The sequence below is a fragment of the Bufo bufo genome, chromosome 5, assembly GCF_905171765.1.
Source record: "Bufo bufo chromosome 5, aBufBuf1.1, whole genome shotgun sequence".
Taxonomy (NCBI): Eukaryota; Metazoa; Chordata; class Amphibia; order Anura; family Bufonidae; genus Bufo; species Bufo bufo.
In genome coordinates this window covers 283,072,336-283,087,164 of record NC_053393.1, presented here as the reverse complement: position 1 = coordinate 283,087,164, position 14,829 = coordinate 283,072,336, and the positions used below count along the sequence as shown (strand labels likewise).

Below are 14,829 nucleotides of genomic sequence, written 5' to 3'. Positions count from 1 at the left end.
TACCTTGCACTGCTTGAGAACCATAGACCTTCCCCACCCACAGCTTCGACATTCTTGGAAAATCTTCTTCTAAAAGGTGTGTTTCCTGCAGAAATGCAATGTCCGCCCCCAGGCGCTTAAGGTGACCTAGCACCATTATGCGTTTCTGCGGGGAACGTAGGCTCTTGACGTTCCAGGTAATTATTTTAACCATTACACAATATTTTCACAGCTTCCTCTACCAGACTGTCACATGTAAATGCATTAAAGGTCAGCAGGAAAATTCTAACATTGTAACTTGCGTAAAGAACAGCATTTTAGATCCTATACAGGATAGTAAACAAAACATCTATCGTGGACTTCTCTTTTTTCTGGTATCATAATAAAGTCCACATACTCCCCTCTTTTGTGTTGACATAGGAGAGCGAAACTACCACATCAAAACAGCACCTCTTTTGATTTTTTGGCTTTCTGAAAGTGTTCTCACGTTGCTTCCGTAAGATTTTTACTTTCGGTGTCGCCGTTGGTTACTTGACGAAGAGGTGAAGTCCTCCTTTTTCCGCTGCGACTTATCGCGGAAGGTCCCTTGCGATGTAAGCTGTGTGCTTTGCGGCCTCTGCCTTTCTTTCTCCGCCGGATCATCATGATCTGAGATGTACGGGCCTTGAGCAAAAAAAGCTGCAGCATCTGAAGCAGAATTAAAGTTCCTGTAAATGCCGTCGGCACACTTCACCTTCAATACTGCTGGGTAAAGTAGTTGGAAACTTATTTTCCTCTGGAATAAGGACGTGCAAATTTCACTGAAGCCTCTTCTTTTCTTTGTGACCACCGGTAGAGTTAATCATTGAAAAGCATAATCTTTTGACCCCTATAGGTCAGTGGCTCCTTTCAAGCCCTAAAAGCACGCATTATGTCCTTTTTATCAGAGAAATCAAGGTATTTCATAATGACCTGCCTACCCCTTTGAGACCGGGTAGAAGACTCCTTGAATCCCCCTGGAGGGTTCTGTAGTGATCCCTATCTATGCGCTCTTTCTACTTTGTGAGGAACAGACAGTCCCAACGCTCTGGGGAGGTCCGATTCACATATATGCTTAAGTTCAGAGCCCGGTATCTCCTCCGGGAGACCCACTAACCTGAGGTTACTGCGACGGGAGCGGTTTTCAAGGTCATCCACTTTATCCCTCAGCTCATTCACCGCCTGCAGCAGTTTTGTCACACGCGATTGCGTGCCGTTTAGATCTTCTTCCACACAAGACGTCCGCTGCTCAAGCTCCTCTATGCGGTACCCTTGTTGGTTGTAAGCTGCTTGCAGCTCTGTAAGGGATTCTCGAGGTCAGTGTGGTCTCGAGGTCAGGCGCCAAATGCGCGGCAACTTCTATCGCCAAACGCTTGAGATCCGCAGCTGAAAGCGGAGTAGGGCTAAACATATCCTCCTGTGAGGAGGTCAAAGGCTGGTTTGAGGCAGCGTTTTGCGGCGTGACCTCATGTTCGGCCGCCTTCTTGACTGCTTTATTCACCCGTTCAGGCCGCGGCTCGTCACCGTCCTCTGGCTTCTTCCCGCTACGAAGCAGGTACCTCTCCATGCAGGGTTAGCATTGTATTAGTGCTTACCACACTTTGTGTGGCTATCACCCGTATACTACTACAGAGGGATCTGGATAGATTGGAGGCTTTGGCAGATAAGTACCAGATGAGGTTTAACACTGACAAATGTAAAGTTATGCACATGGGAAGTAATAATGCAAGTCACCCGTACATACTAAATGGTAAAACACTCGGTAACACTGACATGGAAAAGGATCTAGGAATTTTAATAAACAGCAAACTAAGCTGCAAAAAACAGTGTCAGGCAGCTGCTGCCAAGGCCAATAAGATAATGGGTTGCATCAAAAGGGGCATAGATGCCCGTGATGAGAACATATTCCTACTACTTTACAAATCATTAGTCAGACCACACATGGAGTACTGTGTACAGTTCTGGGCTCCAGTGAACAAGGCAGACATAGCAGAGCTGGAGAGGGTCCAGAGGAGGGCAACTAAAGTAATAACTGGAATGGGGCAACTACAGTACCCTGAAAGATTATCAAAATTAGGGTTATTCACGTTAGAAAAAAGTCAACTGAGGGGAGATCTAATTACTATGTATAAATATATCAGGTGTCAGTACAGAGATCTATCCCATCATCTATTTATCCCCAGGACTGTGACTGTGACGAGGGGACATCCTCTGCATCTGGAGGAAAGAAGGTTTGTACACAAACATAGAAAAGGATTATTTATCAGTGAGCAGTGAGACTATGGAACTCTCTGCCTGAGGAGGTGGTGATGGTGAGTACAATAAAGGAATTCAAGAGGGGCCTGGATGTATTTCTGGAGTGTAATAATATTACAGGATATAGCTACTAGAAAGGGGTCGTTGATCCAGGGAGATATTCTGATTGCCTGATTGGAGTCGGGAAGGAATTTTTTATTCCCCTAAAGTGAGTAAAATTGGCTTCTACCTCACAGATTTATTTTTTGCCTTCCTCTGGATCAACTTGCAGGATGACAGGCCAAACTGGATGGACAAATGTCTTTTTTCGGCCTTATGTACTATGTTACTATGTTACTATCAGAGCCCGTGGGCGAAGAACGGAGGGTAATGGTGTCGGGGAGAGTGGCGAAGCTCCGCTAAGCGCGACTCCTCCGGAAGTCCCTAGTTAATGCTATTATTATTTTGGGGGGGGGGGGGGGTGATTTGATTTTTTATATTTTTAAAAACCATTATTAAAAATAAATCATTAGATTGCCACTTGTATTCTGTAATAGATTTCTAAAGAAGAGGTCTATTTTTTTTTTTTTTTTTTTTTCTATTCACAAAAAAGTTTTGAGGTTCTGACATCACAGCATTCACTGTGTGCCAAAAATGACATGATGCCCTTATTCTGCAGCTCAATATTATTACTGCAAACTTGTATAGTTTTTACCTTTCAAAAAAAATTTAAACCTTTGAAAAAAAATTTAATAATAATTCCATCACCGTTTTTCGACAGCCATAACTTTTTTTTTTATTAGGTCTACAGAACTGCATGAAGGCTTGATTTTTTTATGGAACGAGCTGTAATTTTTAATTCGTCCCATCAATATGGTGTGTACGACTTTTTCATCACTGTTATTCAAAAAAAAAAATTTGGGGGGGGGGGGGGGAGAAAAAAAAAGTTCAGACATTTTAGGACGTGGCGATACCTATCTTTTTATTATTTATATATTTTTATATGTAAAATTGGAAAAGGGGGCGATTTAAACTTTTAATATTTTAGTGTTTGGTTGTATTTTAAACTTTTTAGTTAGTAACTATAGCTATAGTAACTCTTAAGTTCTAGTACACGGGATCTTTTAATTCCTTGTCCTATTCAACCTAATAGAGATCTGTTCGGGTGAATGGGATTTAGATGTGTTCCCTGCTGAGCCTCGTGCACAGTTCAGCAGGGAGGTTACTATGACAGCCCTGGGAAGCCTCAGCAGGCCCCAGGGTGTCATGGTAACTAATCGGAGCCCCATGATTTCACTGCAGGGACTCCAATCAGAATGCAGAGGGAGCCACATCCCTCTGCCTTATCTCACAGATACCGCGATTGGTGTTGAACGTGGTATTTGAGCGGTTAAATGATGGGGTTCAGCATCATCACTTTTCCTCATCATTGCGGCTGGGTGCCTGTTGTATTATACAGACCAACACTCGCCGCTTATGAAGCAGTCACTGCAACAGCCAGCTTCATACAATTGTAGGTGCATAATGCCATAAATGTAAGCCATTATGCATTAAGGGGTTGTCTTGCAATATATATTGATAACCATTATTGATTATCTTGACGATAGTTTAACAGTATGCTCACCACATTATCTCAACATATGTATGTGGCATGTTCATTGCTCCTCATGTTGAAGAAACTGTCGGCCACAGCAAACAATATTCAGGCATGAAGATTTCAGCAGTAAAATCCAAAGGGTTTATTTCATATCACATTAAAAGCAGGTACATGGCCCCCTGTCTATGCATTTTAAAACAAACAGTTTCTTGTTCATAACTAAGTGAGACCCACAATAAGTGTTGAGGTAATGTCTGTTTTCAAGTTCAGCCTACAAGGTTCGGATTTTCTAAGAATTCCGTTATGGATTCCGTGGTTATGGTCCATGGTAGCGGAATCGATAACGGAATTCTTAGATAACCTGAACCTTATACGCTTAACTTGAAAACAGAAGTTTGCTCATCCCTACCCACAATATATCTTATTTAAAGGGTTTCTGTCATGAGAAATAACGTTATGTAGCTGACTGACATCAGCGATGTGCTAATGTCAGCAGTACATAACAGTATGCTTTATAACTCCCTGCCTGCCGCCGTTCTCTTAAAATAAAGACTTTGCTATTAGGGCGTTGCTTCAGCACCTAGAGGCTCGGACTACGCACCCTTTGGCACCCCCAGGTTCAGTTGATTGACTTTCGAGTTCTCCTCAGTGTCCCGTAAATCCCGCGTCTGCGCCGTCCAGTTTAGTATTCGGCGCAGTGAGTGAAGACGCGCTCCTGCTGCTGGTTTCCTTCTTTCAGCGCTGGCGCAGTGAGGAAGCCGTCAGCAGGAGCGCGTCCTTCACGGGACGATGAGAACTCGAAAGTCAATCAACTGGACCTGGGCGTGCCAAAGGGTGCGTAGACCGAGCCTCTAGGTGCTGAAGCAATGCCCTAATAGCACCTAGAGGCTCATTAGCATATTTTAAACGTCTTTATTTTAAGAGAACGGCGGCAGGCAGGGAGTTATAAAGCATACTGTTATGTACTGCTGACATTAGCAAATGTTTAAATGGTGTGTTCAATAAAAACATGGTAACATTTAATTCTTTGTGTGTTATTAGTTTAAGTAGACTGTGATTGTCTATTGTTGTGACTTAGATGAAGATCAGATCACATTTTATGACCAATTTGTGCAGAAATCCATATCATTCCAAAGGGTTCACATACTTTTTCTTACAACTGTAATATATATATATATATATATATATATATATATACACACACACACACACACACATATATACATACATACACACACACACACACACTTAAACAACATAATTTAACTCCAAGTCAATTACACTTCTTTGAAATCAACCTGTCCAGTTATGAAGCAACACTGATTGTTAATCAATTTCTCCTGCTGTTGTGCAACACCTATAAAGGGGTGGTTCTGCAGGTGGTGACCACAGACCATTTCTCTGTTCTCATCATTTTTGTCTGTTTTGGTCACTTTTGCATTTTGTCATTGCTCTCTTCCCTAGAGGTGGTATGAGGCAGTGTCTACAACCCACAGAAGTCGCTCAGGTAGTGCAACTCATCCTAGATGGCACATCAATGGGAGCTGTGGCAAGAAGGTTAGTTGTGTCTTTCAGCTCTGTGTCCAAAGCATGGAGCTCCTTCTTTGTACAAGGAGGAACAGTAGGAGAAGTGCCAGAGCCCTGCAAAATGACCTCCAGCAAGCCACTAATATCCATATGTCTGCTCAAACTGTCAGACTCCATGAGGGTGGTGTGAGGGCCCGACGTCCACAAGTCAGTGTTGTGCTTACAACCCCACACCGTGTAGGGTGATTGGCATTTGCCAGATTCGACATTGGTGCCCTGTGCTCTTCACAGTCTGGAGATGCCGTGGAGAACATTCTGTTGCCTGCAACATCCTCCAGCATAACTGGTTTGGCAGTGGGTCAGTAATGGTGTGGGGAGGCGTTTCTTTGGATGGCAACACAGCCCTCCATATGCTAGCCAGAGGTACCCTGACTGACATTAGGTACCGGGATGAGAGCCTCAGACCCATTGTGAGACCATATGCAGGTGCAGTGGGCCCTGGGTTCCTTCTGATGCATGACCTAACTAAGCCTCATGTGGCTGAAGTATCAGCAGTTAATGCATAATGAAGGCATTGATGCTATGGACTGGCCTGCCCGTTCCCCAGATCTGAGTCCAATCGAGCACATCCACCAACGCCACGTTGCACCACAGACTGTTCAGGAGTTTACTGATGCTTTAATCCAGGTATGATAGGAGATCCCTCAGGAGAACATCCACTGCCTTATCAGGAGCATGCTGACATGTGTATCCACGGCGCATGCGCGAGATTATGGCTCAGCAAACGCATTCAGTGGATACACGTCAGCGCCTGGAATCGGCCTCACAGGACGCACTGCACATGCACCAGCCGGCAATGAGAGTGAATAAATTAGCAGTGGGGCGGTGCTGGGCTCCAGGAGAAGGGGAGCATCTGGGCTCCAACAGCCGGAGGGACAGCCCCTTGGGCTCCTTACTCAGGTAATTACCATATTGATAAAAGCGATTTTCTAGACAAATTACAACACTTAGGGTAGTAATACTAGTATATTTTAATACAAAACGAGCAGACTGATGTGATGATGTTAAAAGCTCTGTCACTAAAATCCAGGTTTATGTGTATAGGCGTACCATGGCTAGAAAAGTATAAAGAAAGCACACCATAGGGTAGTATGTTCCAGTTAGATATGACTGGTTGATAGAACTTAAAAATGGAGGCTTACCTTACAGAGTTGTGCTATCAATAGCCACAACTCTACTGTGGGTTTAGTAAATTTGTGCGTCCACTTGTTGGTTAATGCTGCCGTGGTATTCAAAGGTTCTGGAGAGGGTGCCCAATCTTCTCCAAGGACAATATAGTAGGAATATATCAGGATACTCTTAAGGCGCAAAATACACCGGCCAGGACACTCGCATGAAGAGTAAGAATCTTCTTCTTTATTGGAGTTTTTTCTTTTTATGTCAATAAAACAACACGTTTCGGGGTACTAAAGCCCCCTTCATCAGGTTAAAAAGACTCAATGCTTTCTGTTGCACTCATTGCACATATTTATAGTCAAACACAAATGAGCATTATGGGGCTGCCCAGGGGGAGCAGCGTTTCCAACTGTGCTCCCAACTTTGCATAAACTTTATTTTAATAACAAAATAGTGATCAGACCAGAGTCCATAGTTTGGACCCCTGTAGAGATGCTTCCTTTGTCCATTATAGTTAAAAACGAGCATCTCTAATGTTCCTATCTAATGCAGTTATCACCCTCTATGTAGGTGAAAAAAACACACACAGAGTGGATCATGTGACTGCTGGGCTGCGGACGGTCACATGATTCATTGCCATAGAGACCAGACACGCTGCTGTGAGATTGCGATCCAGCTCGTGTCTAGGGGCGTCTCATGTGATCGCATATACAGCGGTCACAGGGTGCGCACCCCCGGGGTTGGAAACTCCATAAGGCTACTTTCACACTTGTGTTCGGAGCGGATCCGTCTGGTATCTGCACAGACGGATCCGCTCCTATAATGCAAACAATGGTATCCGTTCAGAACTATGCATTATATTTCAGAAAAAAATCTAAGTCTAATTGTTAGTCAGACGGATCCGTCCTGACTTTGCATTGAAAGTCAATGGGGGACGGATCCGTTTGAAATTGCACCATATTGTGTCAACGTCAAACAGATCCGTCCCCATTGACTTACATTGTAAGTCTGGAAGGATCCGTTTGGCTCCGCCTGCTGAGCGGAACGGAGGCGAAACTGAGCCATACTGATGCATTCTGAGCGGATCCTTATCCACTCAGAATGCATTGGGGCTGTACGGATCCGTTCGGGGCCGCTTGTGAGAGCCTTCAAACGGAACTCACATGCGGAACCCCGAACGCAAGTGTGAAAGTAGCCTAAGTCAGCCGAGGCGAGCCACAGATGGAGCGCTGATCGGCGTTTCCAACCCCGGGGATGCGCACCATGTGACCGCTGTATATGCGATCACATGAGACGCACCTAGACACGAGCTGGATCACAATATACCAGCAGCGTGTCTGGTCGCTATGGATCTTGTGACCGCAGCCCAGCGGTCACATGATCCACTCTGTGTGTGTTTTTCACCTACATAGAGGGTGATAACTGCATTAGATTAGGGACATTAGAGATGCTCGTTTTTAACTATAATGTACAAAGGAAGCATCTCTACAGGGGTCCAAACTATAGACTCTGGTCTGATCACTATTTTGTTATTAAAATAAAGTTTATTTAAAGTTGGGAGCACTGGTGGAAACGCTCCTCCCCTGGACAGCCCCATGATGCTCATTTGTGTTTGACTATAAATATGTGCAATGAGTGCAACAAAAAGCATTGAGTCTTTTTAACCTGATGAACGGGGCTTTAGTACCCCGAAACGCGTTGTTTTGTTATTTTATTGACATTTAAAAAAATAAACTCAATAAAGAAGAAGATTCATACTCTTCATGCGAGTGTCCTGGCCGGTGTATTTTGCGCCTTAAGTGTATCCTGATATATCCCTACTAAAATCCAGGTGACAGAATACCTTTAACAACTTCACCACATTTCTTATACTATTACATTACGTTGGGTGTTGTGCCATAGTAACCGGGTGCCATCTGTTTTACAAAACAGACACCCAGACCTAATGTCCTCAACAGGCAGTAATGGTGATCTGAGATGCAGTGTTTAAACGTCACCACAGGCATCTGAGAGGTTGAAAACCTGAAAGAGCATGCTTCCTGGGTAGGAATGCGTTCCACTGCAGTTATAAGCCAGAGCCTGTACTAGTAGCAGTCATGTAAAGTTATAGAGCAGATTCGCTGAGTGTTGAGATGCTTAGTGCATAAAAGTCACCAATACTCTGTCTGGGTTCAGAACTGAACTGATCCCCATTTCATGTTCCAATGCTCTCCTTTGCTATGCACTCAATGGCACAGGTCAAATGAATTTTTTGCAGAACCGGTGATGTACTGGGCTCTCCATGGGGAAAGCTAGGGGGAGGCCCCTGCCTAGCAGTGAGCTCGCTGACGTCACTGCCACTAATGGGCAAGGTTTAGCTAAAGCCCGCCCATCAGTGCAAGTGACGGCATCGGGAACACTGCTAGGCGGAAGCCTCCACGTAGCAGTTTAAAAATATAAACAAAAAAGCCCTTGCCCTGCGCGATACAGCACAAGGCAAGGGAGAGCATCAGAGCATGAAATGCTCCCATGCTTATTTCAGGGGAACTTAATATTTAATAGAAGGATTAAAAATCCCAATAGGTGCCTTAAAAAGATATTAGGATTTATAGGCACAGAGGAAGATGAAAAATCTTACCCCTATTAGTCCCTAATCTGTAGGACGTGACTAAAAACGTAATGGACGCCCCGATAGGGGCCATCCCTTGTCAGGAGGCTCCTAGTAACCCTGGAATGTCCCTGGCACAAAGATAGACGACCACCACCGCAAAGTCAGTCCATTAGTCACGGTCAATTGGTACCTTAAAAATAAATATCTGAAGTCAGTTCATGAGAATATTTACTTGATTGGTTCTATGTAGAATATACAAAAAGATCTATGTAGATCAGTACTGATTAGTTATATTGATTTCACTTTCCAACACGTTTAGCTGTATCGAAGATAACAGCTCACCAGGGGAAAAGAATAGAATAGACGGGGAAGATTCCGCCCTTTGGATATAACAGTTCACTAGTTATTTAAGCAGTGGATGTTAGTCACCAGCAATAAATTGATATAACCAAAAGAACTAACAATTAGATAACAAGTAATATTATGGGATGTATATGCCAATAAGATGGCTAGAGATATACTTGGGTCATCGGTCTAGATATAAAATATATAATCCCCCCCCCCCCCCCCCCAACTCAGTGATCATGAGTGAATGAACATGTCGCTCAGCAAAAAAGAGAATAAGATGCTAATTAGGGTCCATTCACACGTCCGTAGTGCATTGCGGATCCGTAAACTGCGGATCCTCAATACATCCGGCCGGCACCCCCATAGAAATGCCTATTCTTGTCAGCAATTGCAAGGTTTCCTGCAGTGAGGAGACAGAGTGGGATATGTGAATGCTTCTCTCTCCTTGTTCTAGTGATCAGTGGAGGTTTCAACACTCAAACCCCCAGCGACCACAACCTTTGATAGGTCTACGAGTTTTATGAAAACTCAGTGACCCTTTAATGTTTCAAGTTATGAAGACATTTTGTGCAATTGTATGCTTTTATCTTTGTGGGAACAGGTTGGGAAAGGCTGTTTTCTGTTAGCATGATAGTGTCTCAAAGCAAGGTCCATAAAGGCATGGATGGGTAAGTTTGGTATGGAAGAACTTGACTGGCCACACAAAGGCCTGACCTCAGAAATTCTCTTCTGGATGAATGGGCAAAAGTTCTCAGACACACGCTAAAATCTTGTAGAAAGCTTTCTGTGGAAGCTGTTTTGGCTGCAAAGAGGGGACCAACCCCATATTAAAGCCTATGTTGTGTAGAATGGGGCGTCATAAAAGCTCATGTACTTTTAATTACGTGGCCAAATATATATATATTATACACACACATACCACAGCAGACTGTTCCTCCACAGCATCTGGTACAGTCCCTTATAATTATCACACAGAACTAACTGATCATTGCTTTTGGGGGAGGGTGCAGCATGACTTCCTAAACTATGCAGCTCTAGAACTCCCAGCTACAGCCATCTGTGCTGTACAATGAGCTCTTCCTGTATGACCTAAAGCTTATGCATTAAACACTCTTATTATTCCATCAACTATTCTGTATGCATCCAGACCGGGTGCAGAGTGCCAGTGTTAGGATCTTACCAGCCACCACTTCGCTGACGCACCATAACCGCACTTTCAGTGAGCCTCTGTAGATTCCATAATCGTCCCATCAGTGATCCCTTTCTACAAATCTTTCATATTGATGAAGCATCGCCCTGCAGCTGCTAACGGCCTTTGCCACCCACTTCCCAAAGCTAGTCAGGTATACATTTACTATGTCCGATCTGCCCGTCAGCTAACACCCATAACACGATGAACGAGTGACAATGACACAACAACGCTATAACAAATCGTATCACTTACCCGCGGCCTCAGGGGGCAGCACGGCGACAAGGAGTAAAGCAACACAGGGCAATCCTAAAGTGGCAGCTGCCGACATGACCCACACAGAAGCGGAGACCATCACAACAGTACCGCTGCTGCTGCTGCTGCTGCTGCTCCCCCTCCTCCTGTTCTGTGGAGCTATGGTCCCATCTAGCTTGCTTGCTTGCTTGCTCTTGCTTTTCCTTTTCCTTCTCCTCCTCCTCCTCTTCCACTTCCCTTCACTCCTCCTTTCAGCCAGGATTTATTTATGTCTACACTTCCCCCCACCATATATACTTCGCTACTCCCACCCTTTCTTCTCCTTAAACTATTATCATTTCTAAGAGTTCTGGAATTTATTCAATGTCACTAGCTCCCAATCTCTTTGCATACATCACTTTTCTTTGCATATTTTAAGTTTGAGGGTTTCATTTTTTTGCCAATATATATTGAAAATATAACTTTTAATGATATTAATAAAATGCAAAAAAAAAAACAAAAACAAAAGTAATAGTAAAAAACAATCCTGGGTGTTAATAATGCAAAGATGGTAAATGGATTAGCTAGGATACTAAATAGATACAGTAGATATTAGACAGGTTCGTAGGCATATAGTGAGTATTTACAAAGAGAACAAACTGAGTATGAGGTACTGTACCATAGGCAACTGCTTTAAAAAAAAAAAGTATAGCATCACTTTTGTAGATATTGGGGGAGATTCATCAAAACTGGTGTAAAGGAAAACAGGCTCTGGAAAATGAAAGGTGAAATCTCATTGGTTGCTATGGGCGACTAAACCAGTTTTCTTACACACCAGTTTGATAAATTTCCCCCATAGAGACCAATAAAGCAAATGTTAGATAGTAACAAACATGTATGTGTTAAAGGGTTTCTATCACTTTGTATCACATAATTAGCTGTCAGACACTAGCGATCTGCTAGTGTCTGCTCTGGCCAACCATCCTACTATAATCGCTTGTGGGGCAGCGGTTTTGCTAAAAAACAAACTTTTATAAATATGCTAATGAGCCTCTAGGTGCTATGTGGGCGTCATTAGCACCTAGAGGCTCCGTCTACCTTCATAAACAGCCGCCGCCCAGCGCGTCCCTCCAGCCCGCCCATGTCCTCCTCCGTGTGACGCAGCGGACGAATTCTCGCGCATGCGCCGTGCGCGGCTGTATTCGGCGCATGCGCATTGAATGTCTGACCGCTCCCAGCTCAGACGAATACAGCCGCGCACGGCGCATGCGCGAGAATTCGTCCGCTGCGTCACACGGAGGAGGACATGGGCGGGCTGGAGGGACGCGCTGGGCGGCGGCTGTTTATTAAGGTAGACGAAGCCTCTAGGTGCTAATGACGCCCACATAGCACCTAGAGGCTCATTAGCATATTTATAAAAGTTTGTTTTTTAGCAAAACCGCTGCCCCACAAGCGATCTATAAGTCCCTCCTATAGAGCCCCCAGTAGTAATAAGATTGTCTACAGTGTCCCCTGGACTTAAAATGCTCTTACAGGGCCCCCAGTATTTATACCGCCCCCTGCAGTGCCCCCTGTAGACAATTCCTACCTCCACCATACAGTCCCATGTAAATAACATCACACCATCTCTCTTGCCCTCCCCAAAATACAGTCCCATGTAAATAACATTACTCCCCTCCCTTCAGCCCCTCCAATATATAGTCCCATGTAAATAACACTATTTCCCTCCCTCCACCATAGAGTCCCATGTAAATAACATCACACCATCTCTCCAGCCCCTTCCAATATACAGTCCCATGTAAATAACATCACCTCCTCCCCAGCCTCCTTCAACATTCAGTCCCATGTAAACATCACCCCCTCAACATTCAGTCCCCTGTAATAAACATGACCCCTTCCCCAGTCACCTCCAAGATACAGTCCCATGTAAATAACATCCCTCCCTTCAGCCCTAACATACAGTCCCAGTTAAATACCCACAACTCCCAGCATTGCTCTGCCTCTCCCTTCACTTACCTCTCCTCATGTAGCAGACATCACCACAGATTGTTCCCCCAGGACTTCTCCTCTTCACTTCCCTCCTCTCCTGCACTGGTCACATAATGGTGACATCATTGCAAGTCCTTCTCAACCACTGCCTGTTTTACTGGTCACATGACCTGTGATGTCATCACAGGTCCTTCAGCTTTTCCAGTGCATTAGATTCAATTGTATTGCCATCCTGAGGACAGCAATACAGTTGTATCTAGCTGGCAGGCAGGACATTCAGGGCCTGGGACAAAACATCAGGGGCCCAGGCCCCGAATGTTTTAAACTAGCAAAGCCCCTGCCTGTCAGGACTTTCTTTGTTGGGCCCAGTGTGGGTGCCAACTACCCCATATTGCCACGCTGCTGCTGCTGCCTCCTCCTTTTTCAGGCCAGAAGAGGACTCAGCAGAGCGATAACAACAGGGAGGCAACAGGGAGGCTCCATTTACACGTCCGCAATTGTGGTCCGCATCCGTTCCGCAATTGTGCAGAATGGGTGCGGACCCATTCATTCTCTATGGGGACGGAATGGATGCGGACAAGAATAGGCATTTCTACAGGGGTGCCGGCCAGGTGTATTGGGGATCCGCAATGTACTACAGACGTGGGAATGGACCCTTAGAGCGTGACTAAAGTTAGTATGCTGCTTCTTTTTGTATATACTGATATGGACCATGCTGGTATAACCTGGGCATCTCTTGTATTATACAGGAGATGCACAGGTTATGGTCGTCCATATCATATATACAAGAAGATGGATAACTTATACCAGCTGTACATATATAATTATATACATATACAGGCTAACTATGCCTAACTGGCATAGTTATATTTAAAGTCTCAGAACTACTAACAGCCCTTTGAAGCCATAAGGCTGAGGTGGCCCTCGGCAACAATGAGTTTGACACCCCTGGTACTGTATATATAATAAGCCTTATTTGAACAAATACCATCCATACCTAACTAACTCAATATATCATACCTCTCAACATTCAGAGAAAGGAAAGAAGGACAAAGTAACAATATTTTTAATAAAAACCTCCAAAAATTACAAAACCACTCAATAAATTAAAAGATAATGTTAGAGATGAATGAACCTGTCAAGGTTGAGTTCAGGTGTGCAGAATTTTTCAGAAATTTAGGTTTGAACCTGAACCAGACTGTCACAAAGTGGGGGGAAGGGAGGAACACCAGAATGACAACAGAGGGAAAATGACCAGAAACTAGGCCTCATGGCTAGGGAAAGGGAAGAGGAACCTCCTAGGAAACCCTAAACCTAGCCCTGACTCCTCCTGTCAGTATGAATAGACCCTAAAGGTGGGAATATTCATACACCGTAAACCTAAGGCCCTAGAAACCCTGGAAATCCCTAGGAGTAGTGACTGGGTCTGAGATCACTGGTTCTTTCCCAGATAAACGAACCAGCGTCTCCCTGAGGCCTAGTCAACATCGAGCAAATGGGAACAACAAAATACAAAGGGAAGTACACTTATCTTCAATAGAAAATGGAAGGGCAGGAACACAGATGAGGAACTCACACCAGATCTTCCAACTCCAGGCAGATAATACCAACCGCATGGTATGAAGTGTGTTAAGGGAAATATTAATTATTGATATTTTGATAATACCAATAATGAATATTTATAAATAGGCGTGAGTCGTCTAGTGATGACTCTGCCCATTTATACCTAAAATATGAATTACTCTCTATCTAGTTAATTGTCTAACTAACTAACTAACTAACTAACTACCTCTGTTGCCTTACACTTTCCCTGAAATAAACTACGTGCAACTTACTACTACTATACTACGGCGGTCACTAAAAACACTATACACTGTATGTTATGAATAAAGAAATATTTATTACACAATACAAGTATACAGTCTAATTATACGCTATATCCATATA

General features: G+C 44.0%; 1 protein-coding gene across 1 annotated transcript in view; it reads right to left on the bottom strand.

Moving 5' to 3' along the window:
- RECK (reversion inducing cysteine rich protein with kazal motifs) overlaps window positions 1-11,130 on the bottom strand; it is a 1,014,637-nt gene extending 1,003,507 nt beyond the window's left edge. The window contains exon 1 of the mRNA XM_040433615.1: window positions 10,915-11,130. Coding sequence (XP_040289549.1) covers window positions 10,915-11,014 — 100 coding nt within the window. The 5' untranslated portion in view covers window positions 11,015-11,130. The remainder of the gene's footprint in view (window positions 1-10,914) is intronic.
- Between the last annotated feature and the right edge of the window lie 3,699 nt (window positions 11,131-14,829).